The sequence below is a fragment of the Stegodyphus dumicola genome, chromosome 4 (genome assembly GCF_044657685.1).
Source record: "Stegodyphus dumicola isolate Sdum_Otavi_A_Nest chromosome 4, ASM4465768v1".
NCBI classification, from domain to species: domain Eukaryota; kingdom Metazoa; phylum Arthropoda; class Arachnida; order Araneae; family Eresidae; genus Stegodyphus; species Stegodyphus dumicola.
Genome location: NC_140771.1, coordinates 202,136,245 through 202,160,103, shown reverse-complemented (window position 1 = coordinate 202,160,103; position 23,859 = coordinate 202,136,245). Strand labels below are relative to the sequence as shown.

General features: G+C 32.8%; 2 protein-coding genes across 2 annotated transcripts in view; one reads left to right on the top strand and one right to left on the bottom strand.

The window, feature by feature from the left end:
* Positions 1–23,859, top strand: part of LOC118182601 (lachesin-like) — an 886,001-nt gene that overhangs the window by 394,970 nt on the left and 467,172 nt on the right. The window lies entirely within an intron of this gene.
* LOC146997802 (uncharacterized) lies at positions 3,213–5,212 on the bottom strand. The gene has a single exon (XM_085814223.1). It carries the CDS (start codon positions 5,210–5,212, stop codon positions 3,347–3,349), a length of 1,866 nt encoding a protein of 621 aa, XP_085670349.1. The 3' UTR covers positions 3,213–3,346.

The following is a 23,859-nucleotide window of genomic DNA, read 5'->3' as shown; positions in this document are numbered from 1 at the left end:
TAACATTACATTAACTTCCCAATACTTATTACATTAATTTTCTTTCCTAATATACCGTATACTGGTAACAGATACATTATCATCAGATTGTAAAAAAGTTGTTTTGCACTGGCTGCGCATTCAACACAGGATGCGCATTAAATTATACACAGGGAAATTAGTGATACGTAGGAAAAACATTATGCACAGAAGAGGGTATATACATGATGCGTGTTAAGTTACACGCAGGGAAATTTGTTATGCACTGGTGAAACTTTATGCAGGATAAATTATACTGACTAACTTATACGAAAGTGCATATTACATTACTCCTTATAATTAAACCGGTAAGCTTTACAATGTTATTCTGTACCGAAGTTCTTTACACTTATAATACATTGCTTAATCATTACATTAATATATTTACCATGTACAAAAACATATAATGGATTACATTAGCATTCCTAATATACATAGATTACTTTTGCATTTACAGTTAGCATATTACTGCAGAATTTTGCATCTGTGCATTTCTCCATTACTTACATTTCGCACCTTAGAATAGGTCGCGGTATATGGATGTGATGGTATTAGTACGCGTAGTACATGAACTGTCCCGCATTGCGTAATTTGCCAGTATTGACACGTTGCTGTTCTGTTGAAGGCAGTTATACGCGCTGCAAAGTGCATAGTTATATGCACGATAACTGACCTCAGTGCGTAATGTTCATTACTGACTCAGTTCATTTGCAATATTTACAGTTTTAGTTTGTGAGCTGCTCGTAGCACATCATGCCGATAGTTATATATACATGGAGTTTGTATGACATGGTTTTTAATTTACACGATACATGGCACATGGTAAATGGCGTTGCACACTCCACCTTGCATTTGCATATCATATCTTAGCACGTTTGCTTTAGATTAGACATAAGTCTGTGCCCACGTTCATGAGTTTATCAACTATCTTGTGGATTTTTCGGACAGTACGTTTGTCTTTAACCATAAATCTGCAGAAAGCCTGCGTGTTTGTAGTTGGAATTGGCAGGTGCAGATCTGCTGTAAGCGGGCATTGGGTAACATAATGATCTGGGGTGCCCATCTCACCACATATACAATGTGCATTTTGTGCGATCCCGTGTTTTTCATAGTACACGGGAAACGGACCGTGTCCGGTAATGTATCGGACCATTTGTGCATGCACTATGAGACGGTCTGAGTCTACCGTAGGGACGTGATAGTGAGCACGGCGTCCTCTCTCACCAGTATCCCATTCCTCCTGCCAAACGGATTTTGCCTTGTGTTTCAGATTTTTCTTTAAATATGAAACTGGCCAAGGGATGGTGATATGTTCCGCATTGATGTTTCTTGCAGCCTCCTTTGCAAGTTGATCTGCTTGCTCGTTCCCCCTGTTGCCGACGTGGGCCTTGGTCCATTCTATCCTGGTGTTAAGATGGCTGTGGTCGCGCAGATGTGTCTGAATCTCTGCAATCAGTGGGGAGCTGTGCACAGGGTTCACAATTGCATACAGGGAGGAGAGGCTGTCTGTTATAATGAAGCTGTCTCTTTGCCGCTGTTGGATTATCGTAAATAGAGCTTGTTTGATGGCCATTACTTCACTCTGGAACACGCTGTTGTTTGTGTCCAGGTGACCTTTCCATTGTGCTATTGTGCTTTGCTGTCTGAGGGCAACATAGGCGCAACCTGTATTTTCCTCTAGTTTTGACCCGTCGGTATAATAGACTAGATCATCTTCCTTTACATTGGTGTTTTATTTGATGCTAATCTTTACTCCCTGTCCCTGCGTTGAGGGGTGATCGGCAAGGCGTATCATCTTTTGTTCAAATTCGGCTGGTGAGTATAGCTCGTCTCTGAAGGTGGTTGGTGCTTTCTAATGATTTACAGAAGAACATTTCTTCGGCAAAATCCCCTTTATGAATATATCTTGCATAAGTTACAAGTACGGCCTCACTGTCTCTCAAAGTTGGTTCATCCATTTGCACCGAAAATTTTCTTATTTTCAGCTTTTCAACAAGCTGTATTTCAATATCCTCATTTAATCTTTCTTCTGCAAACAGTATTGTTATTTAGTGGCATAGTTCTAACGTCTGTGTCATCTTTTTCTGGAACAGTTTTAAAAGTTTCAATTCTCCCTATAGTACGGCTTTTCCCAGATTAAGCGATGATAATGAAATTTGATGCGCTCAAGAGCACGATTAACAGTTGCATTACGAGCAGTAAATAGAGACTTTGATATTACTCTTTTTTCAAAAATTTTCCTTAAAGTTTGAAAATAATTCAAATCTGAATTAATATCAGCATTATGTTTCGCCTTCAAATGTGCCTCAAGACGACCTAGTTTCATTAATTCATTGGTCAGGCATTATTGGCGTAAAAGACAAAAGTTGACCGGGTATGAAACCAAATTTTAAATATGCCTCCAAATACCAACGAACGTGTTTTTGTTGCTTGCACCCCTCATTTCACTAAGGGCTGAAAGAAATAAATATAAGATCAATATAAACAAAGCTGCAAGCAGCTGCTGTTGCCATTCAAGAAAAGAATAATATACCGGTTGCCATTCCTACAGTAAAAAATAAAATAAATTCATTGGCTTAAGGGGACGGTGGACTTTAAAAATTATTTTTTTAAGTTTTCATTTTTTCAACAAGAAATTTTATACATGTACATCTTATAGCATCAGTAAACAAAATATATGCTCAAAATTTCAATTTGTTTTAAATTAAAAATTTTTAAAGCAATTAATTAATTATTTTAATTAAAAATTTAAAATGCTCCATGCGCTCCAATTTTTAATATTTTTTCCTAATGTTTGCTTTATGTTACTTATAAAGGCTTGGTAAAAGTATTTGGGTATCCGTTATTGAATATGATGGATAAGAAATTTTTAAAGGCTATTTTTGTGAACTTAAACCCAATTTTCGAAAAAATTTCACCTTTTGTTAAAGGTTTTCACAAGTTTAAACTTCTTAATAACCTCATATCTAAAAATGCATACACAGATCTACTGTAACATATAACAATATAGTTTCTTCCAAATATCATCCATTTTTAACTAAAAATGAGACGCATGGAGCATTTTCAAAACACACAAATTGCGAAAAAATTTGTTTTGAGAAAAATGAATTTAAAGTTTTCCTTCAAAGTTACCTTTAATACATGGTCATGAGAAACATCAAATTAACTTTGAATATAAATTTGTAAACATTCGATAACATTTTTGTAAGATTTAACTATTTTTAATCTCATAATATTAAATATGACAAAAATAAACATATGACAAATTGCTAAGTGATTCGAAGTTATACAGGTAAAAACAATTTATGCCGTATACTCAATGAAATTTTTAAAAATCACCAGCACCATATGTTTTACCTTCATTTGCTACAATTGCATTATCGTTTAGTGATTTACAATATTTTTTACTATTTCTGTGTTTTTTCCATGCAGGTAAACTTCTCTTTTTACTTTGGTTCAAGCGACGCTGATCGCGCTTTTTTGCAATGAGTAGGGAAAACGAGTTCACTTCTTCCTGTTCTACGCTTATGGCATTTACACAACCAAAGTTAAATTCATTAATTGTTGATAATACTGACATTTCTAGCCTTTTTTTAGAAATAAACACTTCTTTAGGGCAATTGTTCCAAATTAAACTATGGATACTTTCATTAGCATTTTGTGTTTTACCAGAAATGCATCTGGACAGCAATTCTGTGCTAGCTAGCCTTTGATAAATTGGCAATATTTGAGAAAGAACACTTTCAGATACTTTAGTTTTCATGGCTTTATGTGCTTTCGGCTGCTCTTCATTTGCTACTGCACGTTGATAAAAACACCATGACAACGTACCGGTAGGACATTTCGAATGTTTTGGTGAGACATCAGTAGATGAACAGTGTAGTAAGCTTGCATAAATTGCAGATTTCATTTTGTCTATATCCGGTATGTTATCTTTTATGGCCTTTCTGTAATAGTTTGTTAACTTTAAAATTGTAGTTTCCTTCAGATTACCTTCTTTTCGTCCACCGATACATATACCTCTGGAACGCAGCTCTTTAACTTTATTGCGCAATCCTGCCCCTAAACGTTTTGCCACATGATTGATACATTCTTCTTTACTAATTTTTACGTCATTACCATAAAGATTCAGAGTTAATAAATGTTGATATGTTTTCGCATCCCCATCAGAAAGTATCCCAACATATCGCATATTACATGTACTGATGGACCGTTTCCATAAAATTTCTGCGGCTTTCATTTCCATAGCATTAGACGAACCAGAAAAATTTTTGGAACACTCTGGTTTGTGGCTTTCAAACCATATATGAAATTCCGCACTGTCAGCATCCATATCTCTTTTCGCGCATACACATTCAGGACAATATTTTGACAGAATTTCGTAGTCGATAACTAACCCAGTCAAGACATCTACGACGATACCTATTCCATACAGTGATGTATGCCCACGTTTTTGCCATTTGCCATCATACGACACTGTGGCATCTATACACTCATCATTATTTATATTAATTAATTTTTTATGCTTATTTCGAACAATATTTCGAGAAAACTGAAGGAAATCACCTTTTAGTTTCCCCTTTTCTTCAGACAAACTGTGTAAACATTTAGCAAATGTCTTTTTGTCCATAGCATGAATTCCCATAATCATGGAAAACGCTTCTAAGGCGGCGTGGCCTTTGCCTATTTTCAAAAATGCTTCGACAAGTTTCGTATTCACATCAAAAGTATTTGACCGTTTTACCCGCTCACTTGAAAATGTTGAACTAAATATTTTATCACAGTTTTTACAAACTAATTCAAGTTTTGTAGAATATCCATATATTCCTTTCGAAACAATATCTAAAGAGTTGGTTGAGCACTCGTCACACTTTATATTACATAGCAATGGATTCCACATTTTACGATTTATCAAAATACATGAATCATCATTTCGGTTATCACCACAGTCAGACGTTCGTAATAAACTTTCATTCAGTTTCTTTACACTGGCACTTATTGAAGTACTCGCTTCAACTATAGAACTTTCAGAAAAAATTGTTTGTTTATTTTTGGAAGAAACTTCTTCACTGTTCAATGTCACGTCATTTTCCGAATGAGCTGCCCATCGTTTTTCAATTTTGCTGACAGCTGCAAGTTTTTTCTTCGATGGTCGCCCTTTAGGCTTACGGTAACGACGACTTATGGCATGCATAATGTACAATATATATATATATATATATATATATATATATACTCTTACGCAAGAGGTTATAAATTAATCTGCAGTTCTTCCAGTCCAAGAAACTCAGTTATAAACAGTCCTGCAAAATGTAGTTGTATAAAACACAGCAAAACACTTTTAGCAAAAGAACTAAAGAAAATAGCGAGGAAAAGCACTTTTAAACTGTAAACAGTGAAATGGCAGTTACAGTTAAAACGTTATATTGCCAGGTTTATAAAGAATTTAATATATAAGTATATAAATATCAGCAAATAACTGTTGAAACATATTTGTTTACATTTTCCCCAAAATTTAAAGGACAAAGTTTATGTTGTTTACACATTTTAAATGCTTGTAACTTCGTTAAAAATTAGAATATTTGAATTCAGTTTTTTACATACGATGCAGTTAAGTATATGTAATACAACGAGAGTAAAAAAAAAAAAATTCAATATTTTGGTCGATTTTTAGCTTTTTCAAAGTCCACGGTCCCCTTAAATGTGGGAGAAAAGTCTGGAAAGCATAATGTGTCAGTTATTTCAATGCCTTTAAAAGCATTTAAATGTCCATGTCTACAGCGAGAATTCTTTATAAAATATTTAAAATGCAAAGCAATTTTAAAACTTTTTTACGTATACATCACTTACATTTTTCTTTATTTTTGGGAATTCAAAATGAAATTTCGAAACATTTTGACTTCATGAAGCATATTTAGAATGACCTTTGTCCCCTTAAACTCTGGACGAATCCATTTTCGAAATGCCCCCCTTAACAGTCACATTGCCCCCTTGTGGGGCGTGGGCCCCACATTGGGGAACACGGATTTAAACGCTTTAATGCAAATGAACATATAATAATTAATGTTGCTGTTTGGGTATATTTGTTCTGATGGACTAGTTTTATACACTTTGGTGTCCATTCATACCGAAAAAATAGCTATTTCACTACCCCCGTCATATTCTTTACTGTTTTTTCCCAATTATCGATAAAATTTGTGCTCTTTTTGCTTTCTTTTCTTCTGTACTTTTTAAATATAATTCCATAACATCCTTTACACTGGATCTGAGAAAGTGCATTTGATGTCTTAAGGAAAACGATTTAAACACTCCTACGCACTGTTAAATGAGGTGAAAACTCTCTAAGATAATCGTCTACAATTTTAGAGGTATTTTATTGTGTGGAACGTATGTCACGGTAGAGAACATGACGGTCAGCGATTTGGTTTTTCAGTGTTTACTGATGTCCTTAGAAATACTGTGTCTATGCGGCTTGGAAGCCCTTAAAATACTGAGTAACCAAAAGCAGGGGAAGAGGGATTGGAAACCATCGGATCCGTTCCCCTGTGTGTTTTGTATTAAAATTAGGGAGTAGCTGTACAGTTAGTGCAGTGAGAACTTTATCTGCAAAACCAACTGGCAAGTTTCTGGTGTCTCACCACTTCTTATTCTGTCCTCAGAAATAATAGTCATTTACAGAAATGGTCGTCTTGAGAAGTTTTATTGTAATGCTATATATAACAATCGGATAATGTTGATTGAAGCCAAATTCAACAAAAGTTAACTGAAATTTAAAACAAAAGAATAGTTAATAAATTTTGTGAGAACAGACGTCACTTGGTAAATCCCGAGATTCGCTTAAAGATAAAATTGGTTTTGTACTTATTCTTTATACTTTGGCCATTAAGATCTTTCTTAAATCATTAGTTTCAATCAAATCCTTGAAATGTAGTTCTTTAGCCGCAATAGAAGGCGGAGTTAACGCAAGGACACATAACTCCCGGATATTCGCAGAAAACGTATTGAAAAACTTAGAGAAATTTAACTTATGTGTGCTGATGCATCTGATGTTATGAATATAAAAAATATATTGTGAAATATGTGAGGTAACAAATAGGTATTCAAGAAGAGAAGCAGAGTAATACTTTTGAAGTATTGTTGCGTTCTGCGGGTCCGTGGGTTTGGAGTGATTGACGATAACACTTGATGAAAAGTCGAAACAAAATTTATTTGTCAGCATTACACAGGAGAGTTCCAAAGACGCGTTCCAGTTATCGAAAAACTGCGTCAAACACGCTGAAACAATAATCAACACAGCCCTCATGCTATCATGCTACAACGGTGAAGACAGCTTCACGGCAAAGCACTAAAGTACAGCTTCCGACTCAGTCGATCGCTCTCGAGCTGATCTCTGAACTCAGAACACTACTACTTAATTCAGCATACTCTCAATACTCCCTACCCCGCGTACATGCAGGGTATATGCAGCTTTTGACCTGCCTTCGAGAACATTCTGGGGAAAAACCGGTAAGAATTCATTCTAGAATGTTCTTGCTCTGTCTACGGCATATCGCCAATTTTGTCGCCAAATAGGCGATTTCATTCCAAATCTGGCAACCCTGTCTTTCCTTACCACTATCTGGTAACCCTAAACCCGCTTTGCGGGGAAGCTATCTTACCGCAGCTGGACATTTCTTAACAATATTTTCTCTCATTCTGTGCTGTCTAGTTGAACGCAGTAAGCAAAAGTAAACTCAAAGAATTTCTGCATTACAAACAACAAAGGGATATAAAATAGTTATTGTGCATAAATCAAATAACTGTTTTGCTTCTGTATGCATATAAGTAATATATATTTATGGAATGAAAACTAATTAATACATTAATACATTAATAGTAATACATTAATGCATTATTCTGAAATCTTTTTGACTTGTAAGCAGCAGGAAAAATCATGCTGAGAGCTGTAATAATACGTTATTCAACATTTAGGTTTCAAATTTAGTTATAATCCTAACTGGTTTATTTTTAGCACGGCGTTAAAATGCATAGCTTGTGTAAGATCAATATACCTTGGAATGTTTTATTGTATTTAAAAATATTATTAAAATTGTTAGGATTTTTCTTTTGCCCTTTACCTAAATACCAGTTTGACGGACACTTATTAAATTGCACACAAATTTTACAATCTTCAATCAATTATTCTGCAAGTATGTCAAAATAATGCACTAGAACTTTGGATACGTAAATATGTAGAAATAACACGCGACAACTTAAATTAAAGCAACATTCAGGCTTGATTGTCTTCATACAAAATCTCTAAGGAAAATACTTTGCGTTGCAGGCTGGAAATGCACTATTTAAACACAAGACACTTAGGATGCCTTAAAAGGAATTTGGAGTTTTGGATATTTTGAAAAATAATTTTGAACATTTAATTGTATATTTTGCTAATATTGCAGAATGTATTTGATACGGTTGTAAGAGAAGTTTTGATATTTTGCATGAATTTCAGCATAATGCGTTAATGTTTCCATTCACTGAAGAATCTCATATCTCACAAGAAAAAACTTCACATTATGTTATGTAAAAAGTTAATTTTCTGAGAAATCTTATCAAACGTTTATTATTAATGTAGTCCTGAATCTTTCATTGCATAATTTTCTATTCTTCAAGTACCTAAACTTTGTGAATTTTCAATGACATGTTATAAAGTATTAGGTATAAAATATTGCAAAAATTCATTTAAAAAATATTTTTATTCCTTAGAGTAAGCAAAATCTGTACCTCTCATGTACGCTTTGTTAAACGCTGATGCTACTGTAACGTCTTAAGCTATTTTATCGACCACCACGAAGTTCTGAGGAAAAGAATGGCCATCTCGAAAGTTCCCACGGATAGAGTATTTCTTAACGAATTCTCAGAAAGATGAAATGACCAGCAGTCACAAAACAATCTCAAGGTTTTATTCCTCTTATAGCGTCTCGAAGAGAGACATTGTTCCGTTGCCTTTCATCAGTTTATAGGTGCATTCTCTCAGACCCCACGGTGTGAGTCCCCAGTTGGAACCAGAAAGTTCTCACGGAGTTTTTCCCAGGCTGTCTGAGAATCGGGTATTGACCAGTAATTCAAGTTATGCCCTTAGGCGCTCGTTGTGAATTAAAATAAATAAAGGATGCATGAACACCACCGCCCGAAGGCAAGAAAAAATTTTGAAGGCGGCAAAGCCTCTATTTCAAAGCAAGACAAACTTCTCTTTCGGTAGATTCCTCCTCTGCACTATGGTCGAAAAAAAGTTGGTTCGGCGGAGGCAGTCACGTGGGAGGTAAACCCCCAATAACTGACCCCGCGATTTGCTGCTCGGACAGGAAAACCTGTGAAAAAGATAGATAAATTTTTTGAAAATGAATTCATTCCTTAGTACCTTCTGATCACTGGGGAAGAGTAAGTCTAATCCTCCGTTTCTGCAAATTTCATGCGATCTACATAGCGGCTTTAAAGCCAACGGATAATTTCTCTCCTGCAGTTTTGGCTTTCCTAATTTTGTCAAGATGATCAATTACATTACTTAAAAAGTCTCTTATCTTAACGTCTTACAGCTGCGCTAGGACTTCGTTCGGGATAATTGGGCGTTTCTGCTTCACTTTCTCGCTGAAGAGAGATTGGATTTTATTTGCTTCCTTTCCTTATGTATTGAGAAGTTGGGGAAAATCTTCCGTTTTCTTTGAGAATTCAATCAGCCTTTTTCTGAGCATGTTTCTTCCCAAATTTCTTGCGGTATTCCGCACAAACTCTATAACTAACTGCTCACGTGACTGTCTTCATCAAATCTAGTTTTTAATCAAAGTCTCGGCAATCAAAAGGCGCTTCTAAAAATACGGACAAATAAGGATCCTGGACATTTTTCTGATACGCCCAGGGCAACTTAACAAAATCATGGAACGCAGTTCCAGAGAACGAAAAGTGAGTTGCAGTTATAGAAATAGAAGCCTTCTCTCGTGTTTTTCAGCTCTGCCAGAGCACATTTTGTATCGCTCTGCGTCTCTGCGTAGAGCTATATTAGTATCTCTGCCAAGAGATTTAGTGTGAGGTAGGCGGGTTTGCCGCTACCTTACGGGTGGGCATCCTGCTCAGAACCAGCTCAGTCCGGCAACCACCGGCCAAGAGAGTCGATTAATTCTAAACAGCCTCATCTTGAACTATTTCCAAACAAGAACTTTCATCTTGGCACAATTCTAAACAGAGACTTTATCCACACCGTCTGGATGTGGTTATAGTTCTTTCCCCCCCCCCTCATCCTACTGTGAGAACCATATTTTATACGTTTATTTATATTTTTTGCATATAGCCTAGAACCCAAATAAATTTATTTACGCTACCTCTTTTCTTTCAAATTCATCACACTACTGATAATTTGTTCCTATAAAATTTTACTGTTACTAAGCGCGATTTGTTATTAAATCTATGTTTTTGTACAAATAATGATAAGTGAGTGAAAAGATAAAAATTTCTTTAATTGCTTCCATTCATTTTAAACTTAGAAATCTCTAATTATTCAATATTCTCCACAAATATCTATGAATTTAATCATTTCACTTAATAAAACAAATAAATTCTGCATTATGATAAGTATACTTTTTGACAAAGAAATATTTATATTGTATTAGATTATGTTGCTTATTATGTTTCCTTTGATAACTAACAAAAATTATGAATGCGTGAAATATTTCTTCGCATTCTAAAGATTTAAAAATGTTTCTTCTCATTTAATTTTAATTAAAAAATGTGAATACCCTTTTCCAAGAACGTAAAAGTGAGTTTTCCATTTCTCCATAAAAGCAGTACAGACAAACTTATATATCTTAATTCCTTCTAGGGATCATTTACATTTAATATTCATATTTGTATTTAGGCACAGTAACAATAGTCTTCTATTTGTGTCTAAACTGGAAAATTATGACATCCTAAATTGAAATTTTATGTTTTCTAGATTAGAGGGAATACTTAATAAATTGAAAACAATAACAACAAAAAACGTACAAACTATTCTAGATTAATAAATGTTTTCGTTATCATTTATCAATGTTGCACTTCGATACACTTATTTTCTTCATGCTAACAAATATGTATGCATACAAGTGGTTAAACATGAATATTTAGAACGCTTTTATTATTTATATCATTCATTCATTTTATTCCTTACCGTGTAACATTTTCTTCTTCTATTGTGTATATATGTTATATATACACAATATATTATATATATATATATATATATAAATTATATATATATAAAAGTTATATATATATAACGTAACATATACCATTATATATATTTATATAACATATAACATATACCATCATATATATTTTGAGACCAGATAGGTCTTTTGTCTAATTACCAGTTCGCTTTACATTTTCTTTTTCAATTAACGTAATATATATATATAACGTAAAGTGATACATTAAATAAAGTAAATTAAAGCACTGGCATTCTTGTTTTGGAAGCCCACTTTAACTAAATTTTGAGTTATATTATTTTTTATAACTGTTATACATATATATGAACATAAGTATGTGGGTGTATGTTTGCATATATATGTTGGTACATTAATAAACTATTTTTTTCACATTTTAAATGTTCCAAAAATTTAATCTTTACTTCTTTTAAATTTCATTATGAAAAATATTTTACAACATGTCGATGAGTTAATGTAATAAGCAATGTAATTTCACAGTTATGAAAGTGCACACAAAAGTAATAACATTAAAAGTGAGACTCTGCTTTTAAAAATAAAAAATCCATAAATAATTCCTTGTTTCTCCGTTTGTTCCTTTGTGCATTCAAACAATATTCGCGCGATTAAGTGTGTAGAGTCATTAGGTTATTTTGAAGCATGAGTACATAAAAAATGAGCAATGCGTTTGCTGGGATTCGAACCTGGACCTCTCGAATACGCGCCGAAAGTGCTAACTGTTACACCACGAAGGCATGCAGAAAGGAGGAAGAAATTATACTCCCCCTTTTAAAGGGCGACTGGGAATTTAGGAATTCATTCGCCGAATCCTGGTGGTGAAGAATCATCATCAACCCGGGCGCCACTGAAAAGATATTAGGTTATTTTGAAGCAGGGGTACATAAAAATACCCGACTTCCAGTTAAACCGTAAAGGCACGTACATCGGAGGGAGGAAATACCTTACATAACCCTTGGGGATGAGGAAACTCAAATGTTAAATCCAGGGGATGATAAATTACTGTACACCACTTTTTTGTTCGGGCGCCACCGAGAATATTTTAGAATTTCGTTTTAGAAAATATATATGATTCAGTTGGCGTATAATTAGTAACTAGTCACTCAGAATATTATGCGAATGTATGCATAAGTAAAATCAATTATATTATACAAAATGTTAGAGAATTAATACAAATTTGCTGTACATTTTATGTAATTGAAGCTAACTGGCTAAGCAAAACATAGTTGTATAATGCTTTAATACAGTGAAATGATTTAAACTTTCCGAGAAACTGTAATTAAGACATTTGTTTTCCAAGATTTAAACTGTTATGGTTAAAGATAATGTGATAACTAAAGCAAATACCAATTCCACACAGCAGTAAACAAAACAAAATCACTAATTATCCTTTATTTTAAACCTAAAAGACATAAAATAATGCGAAAATGATAAAAGAACAAAGAAACTGTACATATGTTTCATTACTGGGATGTCACATATATATTATTTTTCCACGCATTTTATTTTACACATTTTAAAATGTATTATTTAAAATGTATTATGGCTAGGGGAATGTGTCATTGTGTCTAGACATACATGTATTTTCATATCTTTGACTTACACCAGTTGGTCACTGACTGCTCTATCAAAAACTATCTTTCTTTCTTCTTTTCTGCTATTCTATAGAAAAATTTACTTGCTAGATAAAAAGAGTTATCTTGAATAATCCCCGAAAAGGAAAGAGACAGTTATTGCTTTCAAATAGCTTTTTTACTTAGAAAATTCCATCAGAAAGTTTCCTTTACTCTTCGTGTAACGTGTACAATCTGGTCTTTTCCAGCTTTTTTTTTCAACCGCTTTTAGTGACCTAGCTCGTGCTTTATGAAGTGAGTAATTATCTTCATCGAGATTGTTTTTCTTCACGCTACGGAAAGTTCTATTAGGAACAACACATGATGTTTTCCGTGTACATTAGAATTAATTACTTTTCCCAAGTAAATTACTTGAAGATAAATTCTCAATTATAAGACTTAAGAAAAAAGAATCTACGAAGTACTATAATTTGGTTAAGTATAAACCACATGCAGTGTGAAATAATAAAAATAAAATAGCTCAAAAGTTTGTCCAAAAATAGAGGAATACATTTTAAGTGTTTCTTATCATAATTATTTTTTACGGTTAGTGTAACCTCGGTAAAGAGGGTATGAATTCAGCTGCTTACTAGTGTTCGAGTAACAAAATAAAAGAAATCTGCTTGCTTTGCTTAGTGCACAGTTGGCCTACCTTAGGACGAACACTAAAGCCACTGAATAGTAGTATTCTATCCCTGTTTAAATCTGGGCAATTGGAAAGGTTGCACGGGGGTTTGTGGATTTTCTCATGTGTAAAATGAAACGAGTTACTTTTATTAATAAGTATTCCACTAAAGCATCCTTCTCTTTAGGTGGATGTTCTTCGTGTGCGCTACCCAAATCCTCTCCAATCAATCTAGTGCATGATTCTATATGAAATGAACTGTGTGGGCCTCTTCTATTATAACTAAATTTTAAATGCCCATACTTTTTTTTTCCTTTTTGAAATGAAACATTCTAATAAATCAGTTTGTATCTAACTAAAATCGTTAAAAACTAAACTCTCATGCAGTACATGGGTGTGCATATAAAATGTAAAAATTCCCAAAGGCGGGTTTTATTTAATAGAAGGTTTTCTCAACTCTTACTTTCCAAAATGAACAATTATACTCTAGGTGTATACTAGGCCCATACCTTGGTTAAAAGTTTGATAATTTTTCTGTCAAAAGTTAATGATGCAATGCTGAGTGGTGTAAATTTAAAATGTATAGTAATGTAAATATTAAACAAAATCAAAAAAACAATATCTAATTCAGTTTCTACACGGTGGGCATTATGTCCTTATGGAACTAATTAAGTTTCAATCATCTGACGTGTTGCTCTGAATTGCACTGCTAATGTCGGCCTAATTGGAAGGTCGGTCTAATTTTTCTAGAGTGTATAATGTAATAAACGCAACATTTACATACAATCTACATTAAATACAGACAAAATTATGTAATTGCATTAAAATGTATAGTCCACCATGTCCAAGATTTATCTCAATAAAATAATTAAAATAGGGTAAATGAGCTGCTTATGTTTCAGTTCCTGCTTAACAAGTTTGAGTTCCTGCTTAACAAATACACCACCGTTTGGAAAATGTGTGTAAGCATAATCACGTGTAAATACTGTGAATAGGAATAAAGGGTTAATAAAGGGTTAATAATAATAAAGGGTAAATAATGGGAAGGTTACGCAGACGGTTTTGTGGATATTCCCATGCTTAAAGGAAACTAGTTAGTTTCTAAGAATATATTTAATTATAAATATCTCGAACACGAGATAAATCGGAACTTCTTGTGAAGACCCGAAAACATCCGATATAGTGGACTTTAGACAGCGAGCAATAGAAAGGAATAGATTCTGTTTTTGTCAATGCAGACGATCGGTGTTGCTAAATAATCATAAATTTATTTATTCTTGGTTTGTAAGATTTGGAATTAAGGTAACATTGTAGCTTTGGCTTCAAAACACTCAAAATTCATTATTATTGTGTACACTGTTATTGTTTAAGGATGAAATGAAGAACATAATGATTCAAAATTGGGTGGCAAATACTAAGAGGTTGAAATCGGTGACGTATTACTGTTCCAGTAATCTGGAAATTTAGACTAGCTTTAGCCTGGTGTAACTTTCCAGTTTATAAGTTTAACTAGTTAGTTTTTCAAATTTAGTTTAACTAGTTGGTTTTTTTGAGTTTATACAATACAAGGTATGCATATAAAACACGAACGATGTCTTTTAAAAATGTATAATGTAAGGCTCGTTAAAAGGTAATAATTAAACGATAAACTGGGAAAAGATGTGAGGAAATTAGAATGACTGAACATTCGTAAGAAAAAAAAAATCTGAAAGGATTCAGATTACGCCCAAAGGGGCGTGCTTTTTTTAAACATTTTATGTGTTTCCATTATTTATTAAATATCATGTTCACCGAACTTAAACCATAAAATTCAGTTCAAGAGCAATATAGCAAAAGAATATTAAAATGAGCATATTTTTAGAATTTCCGATACACAGTCTCACGCGCTGGAGTTAATTTTTTTTTTTTCGTACAGTATTGCCATTGCTCGCTTTGAAATCGTTGAGTTTGTTAATCAAAAAAATCGTTAAAATGTTGCAAAATATGAAATCGATAACAAAACGAATTCCCAATTAGGGCTTTCAGATAACCATATTCGGTGGAGAAGTACGTTATTCAAAACTTGATGGCTCTAGGTACCGTTGTTTTATCACAATGCGAGAAACATGCATACATTTATGCAGATTCTTCATTAATTTATTTAAATATAATACAGGGCTCTAATATTTGGTGGCAACAATTTCAAAAATGTTTCCCTGTTTAATAGTGAATCGACGCAAAAGGCCAAAACGAAATTAATAGTCCTTCTGGGCAAAATGCCCTTCGGTCTAATAAATATAACACATGTTGTTTTTCACGTCAAGCAATAAAAGAAGAAAAGAAAAATATGATACACTGCATAGTAAAGCACATGACAAAAGCAAGACACGAGAGAAAATAAGCCTAAAATAAATTTAAAAAATAGATGAAAAGTATAAATTCATGTAAAATTCAGGGGAAAAAAATTCTCAATAAAATATTAATTTTTGCTCTAATTTAATTTACACAGCATTTTCGCTTTTTCGAAGTAATTTGACAAATGAATGAAATTTAGTTATGCATAGAATTTTGGCGGTGATTCTTTAGTTAAACGTCACTCATAATCACAAACTAGTTCCATTCCAACATTTTTAGTTGCACTTTGAGTTTTGTTCTATTTTCAGTTTCATTTTAATTAGTATTAGCATTTCGTTATATATGGACCTTTGATTTTGACTCATTACTGTTGTTTACTTTTTTAATAATAATATCAGATTTGGTTCATTAGGCTTTGCTTATTTAACTGAATTCAGACATTAGCAAAAACTGAAAATGAAGTAATTTGTTCATCATATTCTTTTCTGCGTTTTAGTACATAATAAAAAAATGTCGTTTATTTGATATTTGAATATTTTGATTTCATTTGAAAGCATATTTCCCTAACTCATTAAAAGATATTAAATACAATAATTTGATATGTATTTTATTCAAAAAATAAAATGTATTCCACGAATACTGCTACGTATGTTATACATCATCACTCAGGCTTCATCATTGAACTAACACAATAGGAATAATTATTGATATCAACTATAACTATCGATTAACTGATTAATATTAAGCTAACTCATAAATAAGGATTCTGTTTTACATAGCCCTGTGCTCAAATAATTTAACATTATTGAAATTTCCGTCTTCTCACACATCAGCCCACTTAGAATTCCTTGACTATCTAGAATCTAGTCAACCATCTCATGTATATACACACTGTAGTGTTCTTCAAAGTATCTTCTGTATCTAGAATCTTGTGTTACAGTTCTTCAGAACTTACTACATTGAATTATTATAGAGTCTGAAATAATCACGGAGTCGGAAGAAAGTTAAAACAATCTTTTTTATTTAAACTTAAATTGAACAGAACAGACACAGCTTGTGCTACAAATGAACTTCTTCTACATTATGGGTATTTTAATTTACATAATAGTGAGCTAATAATAATAAAAGTAAAATAATCGAAGACTACACTTAAAACAGATTACTTAAAATGACTGATATATTTACAACCGCGCATTTTAAAACGTCGGCTAGCATGTCGCTAATGACGGAATACAACCTTACGTAGAGCGGCTAGACGTGACAGCCATAAGCTCTAATCTGAGCATTCAAAGCAGTTAGCTTAAGTACAAAATAATTAATTTGCATTCTCGTGTGCACTACGAAAAGGGGAAGTTATTTAGAGACTTTAATAATTGGCTGAATAGCATATAATACCTTACAACATGTTTGAATTTACGTCATTCAACTTTTTCCCTTTGCTTTTACTTTCTTTTATTTTCTTCCGTAAAGTTACTTGTAATGAAAAATCAACAGATTACAACAGCAATCCATTGCTCTATCAGGTATAAATACTGAATTTCCCGAGCTTGTACGCAGCGTTAATACTGAAAATATTTAGAATAAATTCATGTACAGTTGTATAATTATTGCACGTAATTTAGATATGCGCTGCATATCACGGAAATGCACACGTTTACCTTGCTCTCCTACGAAACTGAATAACTTGTTTCTAATTAAATTCCGTGTACAGCACCGTAATAATTAATTGATTAGAGCGTAAAACATTCAGTTCTCTTGATTGGTTACGTTTATCTATGTAAATCTGTAATAATGTGCTAATGTAATTAATTATGTTGTGTATAGAATCTTCGGTCAGCTTACATTTATTATATGAAAACTGAAATAAAATGACTTTAGTATCGAGGATGATCATAGCATTACTTTTAATGTTAACCTTGAAATTTAATTTATAATATATTACAATAAATTTAAACACGATATGCGCATTTTGGGTTTGTCAAAATAATATTAAGTAATTACTTGAGTTGTAGTACATTCATTAACGCAAGTGATAATAAATTGAATAAATATTGCATTCATTCAAGCAAGTGAAAATTGTCATTTGTTATTATTAACAAATAATTAATACTAATTTTTGGCAGCTGCTTAGTTTTATCTATGCTACCCACTCATGGAATGATAAATGGATGTTATCATCTCGCCAAATGGCTGAACCTGGCATCCATTATAAAACATAAAATTTTGGGACTACTGTGTTCTTGTACAGCACCGGCACACACAATTCGTGGACAGGAAAGTCGCTTGGAATGATAGGGAAAGAGGAAAAAGTGGGTTATTAGGATTATTTTGAAGCAGAAGACTGGAAAAATGAGTCATTCCCTCGCCAGGACTCGAACCTCGGACCTCTCGAAGAGGCGTTGAGTGGACTGGCTATTATACCATGAATGCATGCTAAGAATGCGAAAGAAATACCTTATAAGTGTACATAGCAATTTGGTGATAAACTCTGCGAATGTGCTGGACAAAATGCTGTTGTACTCTATTGCGCTGAAAGTTTGGTTATGCCGTTAGGACCAGTCGCTTCCATCCAATATTATAAGGTAATAAAGGAAGATAAGTGTGGAGGACATCAGTAATTTTTAACAATGTGTTACGGATTTGGTATTTAAATAGCTAATGTTAGTTAAATTATAAATTAAATTGTTTTAATCCCCGTGAAGTGCAGCGCATGAAAAAGGAAAGCTAAGCCGGAAAATTAAAAATACAAGAGCACGTGCATTTAACATTTAATAAATAAATACATAAATATCTGTTTTTGATTTGGAGAAAGTTCCAGACAATTCTCGCGCGCGATTTAAAATCTTATATAAAAAGGAGGAAATCCTCTCAGTTTAGTGATTAGTTAGTTTGTTGTTGTTTTAAGAGTTTGTTTAAAAAACGGCTCTTGTTGACTGTAGCGAATTCGCGGATTTTCTTTAGCTGTTTTGAATTAAGTTGTTTTGAACGTTTGAGTAGTTAAAAGATAACTAATGCGAGATATTGTAATACTGCACGAATATCTGGAATATCTTCGGAAATTTAAGCATTTTTGTTGTGATAATAATAAGTTTTGTCCATTTTTCCTTGGACTTGTGCATTCAATTCATAACGAACCCGTACGCACGCAAGAATGTTTGGTGTCAGAAGTGGTATTTGAATGCCAATAACATGAGTGATGCCCCACCAGCGGCCGAGCAGTAAAAGCGAAAGAAGTTATGCATAATAAAACGCATTATTTTTTTAATAAAATGACAACAATGTATCGGTTACCATAAATAACTTATCCAGCAATGGGTTTACCATAAGTTGTATTACTCGCCAAAAGGCAAATCGCCAAAAAGTCGCCAAAATCCGTGCAACCGTCTACCAAAGTAGCACCAATAAAAATACCGCTATAAAAACATTTGGCCAACGTTTAATTAGATTAAAATATTACTGAAATTGAATATCGAATTAAAAACCATCATACCAGCATTTAAAAGAATTAGAATATTATTAAATTCAAATACTTTAAAATACGTTATATAGAATGTAATTAACATTAAAACATATGGACAATAATTATCTCAGCAATTACTGAAAATAGTGTATTATTTTCTAACAAAAATTGAAGTATACAATTATAAAATAAAAGAAAAATATGTACTTACATTTTTTTGAGTATTTAACCTGTTGTTTATTGATAAGTACCACAAAAAAAACCGGAATCATAATTTAGATAACATCTTTGAAGGAATTCGAAGATATGAATTAAATTTTAAAACGGCGCGGAAATGCATAAATTGTCAGTAACCAATCAGGGAGCTGATTACAGCTCGTTAATGCACAAATATTCTATAACCAATCAGAGAGCTTATTACATCACGGCTAGAATTAAAATTATTTAAAAATTCATACATAATAAAATCATTTTTTTAAAAAATGCAAAATTAATTGTATTTTAATATTTAACAGCCATAAATAATGTTTAAAACATTAGATTAAATTTATACATATTAAAACGAATTACTTTTAAAGTAAGGTGACGTCATTGATTACATCATCCACAACATAAAATTTCATAAAATATGATAAACAATAAAATTTTTATTTCAAATAAAAATGCAAAATTAAATTGATTTTTAATATTTAAAAGCCATAAATAATATTTTAAACACGGAATTTATGCACAATAAAACGCATTATTTTTTAAATAAAATGACAACAAAGTATCGGTTACCATAAATAACTTATCCAGCAATGGGTTTACCATAAGTTGTATTACTCGCCAAAGGAAAATCCCCAAGAAATCGCCAAAATCCGTGCTACCGTCTACCAAAGTAGCACCAATAAATAAATATCTGTTTTTGATTTCGAGAAAGTTCCAGAAATTTCTCGCGCGCGATTTAAAATCTTAGAAAAAGGAGGAAAACCTCTCAATTTAGTGATTAGTTAGTTTGTTGTTGTTTTAAGAGTTTTAAAAAAAAACGGCTCTTGTTGATTGTAGCGATTTCGCGGATTAGCTTTCTTTAGCTGTTTTGAATTAAGTTGTTTTGGACGTTTGAGTAGTTAAAAGATAACTACTGCGAGATATTGTAATACTGCACGAATATCTGGAATATCGGAGGAAATTTAAGCATTTTTGTTGTGATAATAATAAATTTTGTCCATTTTTCATTGGACGTGTGCATTTAATTCATAACGAACCCGTACGCACCCAACAAATGTTTAAATGTGAATAGTAATTAAACTATAAAAAAGTAAATACCATAAGAGGATGACCGGAGTAAACGCCAAGTGAAAGCAGACGAGATAACTTCTAATTTACCACAAATATCAAAGGGTAATATCAGCAATATATTATAGAAGTATGCCTCATATCATTTGCATCGTAATGTCTAAGTGTCTGTCGTAAACATGGTGGATGAAGTTTGATTTAGACTATCTATATGAAGAAGATAAAACAGGCAACATACAGCTTTGTTTAAAGGATCTTAAAGAGTGTGAAGGATAATGAGGCGTATAAGTGTGGAGCATAATGAGGGTGAAAAGTTTGACTAGTCAAAGTATTATGTGTGCAGAGTTTCAGCAAGAGCGTTCCGGCAGCGTGTGAAAGCAGGCAATTTCTAAGGAATTTGAAAAAATAAATTTTTAAACAGGCGAATGACAATTTTTAAAGAGGCGATAAACATTTAGTATGCAATATATTTATGAAGATGGTGCAAAACGGATGCTAAGATAGCGAAGAGTTGGCACCCATAATTATACATAAGACAGTAGATGATGTTAATACCACTACTATAGGCAAACTAGCACATAAAAATTTTTATTAAAATCATCAAAATTATATTTTTGGCTTCACAAATAAAATTATAATTTTTTGAAAAATTCCATGATAATTCAATAAAATTAACACCCGTAAATATGAAATTTTAAGTAACTGGACACATAAAAATATTCAATATTAAAATTAAGTATAAAATATAAAAAAAATTAATTCTGAAATTAAAATATCGTATATCCGAGAATACTCTATACCCGAAGTTCTAGCAGAGGGGCCGTAGTGAAGTTTCCCTTAGGTATAATTAATGGAAAATATCGTAGGAAAGTGAATAAAATTCATTCTTTCAAAACATATTTTTATGCCTGTAATGAAAGTTTTAGTTTTGTGGTTAAATTCGAAATGTCCCTTAATTTTTAGATTATAAAGCAATCTCTTTCAATTTCAAAATTCTTTAGCATCTTTAGAAAATGTATCGCTAAGCTTTGAATTCTTAAAATAGGACTTTGCATTTTTCGAAGGAAGCACTTCAAAGAACTCGCTTCCTTTTCTAGATGAAAGTGTGAATTTCATTCAACAGCATCCTTTAGAATTGACTTCTCATTCTAAGAAATCAAGGAGAGTTGATGAAATCTCTCTGCTGACATTCTTTGAAGTAACTGTCTACTCCGAACGTCGGTTCTATTTTGATTGGTTTGGCCTTTATCATCAGAAAGAGGCTAAAGTAAATAGTTATAGCTCAGACGAATTCCGCATCAGTGACACTGAACATTAGTTTGTGAAAATTTTAAACGTTGAATGAAATATTATTTATCTAAGATAAATGACTGCTATGAAACTGCACATTTTAGATAAATTAGGACTTTGAATTAATGAATTTAAGTAAATATTATGGTGTATTTTGAATGACTTACGTTTACGTTTAGGCAATTCCTATTACCACACAACAAAAAGTAGAATTTGTATCTGGCATTAAACACTTTTATTTTACATAATGGTTTACTTTACTACTTTCCATCATTTTGCATTTAATTAATATTTATTACTTTACATGTATTGGGTCATCCGATAGAGAATAGATTTTTTATTTTTTTTAAACTTAGATTAGCGAGGATTTTTTTAAATCTTAAATGAACTGTCCTTCATTCTCTGTTTTTTCTTAATAATTACAATGGCAATGTGTTTCCTCCGGGTTTGCAGGGTGTCCTCATCGAGCTGTACAGATCTTCTAGGAAGAAGTTCATTTTCTAGAGTTTAGTTTCCAGCTGGGAATTTCTGGAGCCATCTTTGACACCGATTTACGTTTGGTGCGCGATTCTCATATACTATACTGCATTAATTTTCCTATTAATCTAAAGCAAAATACGCCGAATATGATCCTTTGTCCTTTATAGTTTCCTTTAATTAAACAACTATTAAAATCTAAGTTCTCTCTAAGCTTTACTATTCGAAAGTTTTGCGCAGCTCTTTTTGTATTCTGCGCACGATGGGCATGTTCGCAATTTTTTTTAATTTCATTTTATAAAAGAATTGCATCTAAAAAATTCCAAATTTCACACAAAGAACGTAACTTTTAGAAGGTAAAAAAAAATGTTTGAAATCGGCCTTTGATATTTATAAACGCCAAGAGAAATCAAGGTGGGGATCCCTCCACCTTTTGCATTCTTTTACATACGTTTTGAACATTTTTGCTCTCATATACGTTTGTACCTCGCAGTCAGTAAAAACAATAGATGGAATATTGGATAAAATTGAAATGAACTGGTCGAAACGTTCATGAAATTAGAAACAGGTAAAATTACTGCCTGCTTTAACAGCATGTTGATGCAGGTAGTTTAATCTGTTTTCGTTTGGTTTTTAGCTTAACTGAAGAAAACCGTATTATTTATGGGATGCAAAAGTCTTTGAAAAACTTAACGATTTTTTTTTTCATCCCCTTAAAAAATTAACAGCTCATTCCTAATACTTTAACTCCAATACGTTTCTTTTAATATAAACTTTAGTTTTCTGAGTGTGGAATTAACACGAAAATGATAGGTGTTTCATCTTTAATTAAATATTTTCATTAAACAATATGCTGGAAAGTGTGATTTTTATACCTACTATATCATGAAATCTAACGCATTATATCGCGTGCATTATTTGGAATTCTATATAGGGTGCCCCAAATGTTATTTACAAACTTTCCCGTCTGCCAAAACATGAAGAACAAATTTTCCATAGGAAAGTTTTCCCAAAACCGTGACCAGTCGCCGCTAGATGTCGAAATTCACAGAATTATTTTAGAGTAGAAAGCGGGAATATTTCAGGTGAGGACGTTGCAGGAAAAGGATGATTCGGGTCACTAAAAAGAATTTGTTAATATAATACATTACGTGTAGGGAGTTGTGGATGGATATGAAGAAGCCGCGAGACGCATGCATTGAGAGTTGTTCCCAAACAGACGAGTCCCACAATTTCACCGCAGATTGTGAGGTCTGGAGCTTGTATAGTAAGCAGCCACATCGGTCCGCTATGAACTACGTACACACTTGCCATGAAAGAAGCTGTGCTACGAGAAACTGTGCTTACCTACGTCATATTCTTAAGTCTTCTCAGTTCGATTGCTCCGATACTTGTTCTCGGGTTCCTCTCAGTTTCCATAACATTACTTGACAGCAGGTGTGCACCTCGCCGACCGATGTGGCTACTTATCCGGAAAGCTCCAGCATCACTTAATTTGAGGTGCAATTGTTTAAACAATAGATATCGCTG

What these genes read in the sequence shown, in the direction of transcription:
- LOC146997802 (XM_085814223.1), bottom strand. Translation starts at nt 5,212, where the DNA reads ATGCATGCCATAAGTCGTCGTTACCGTAAGCCTAAAGGGCGACCATCG.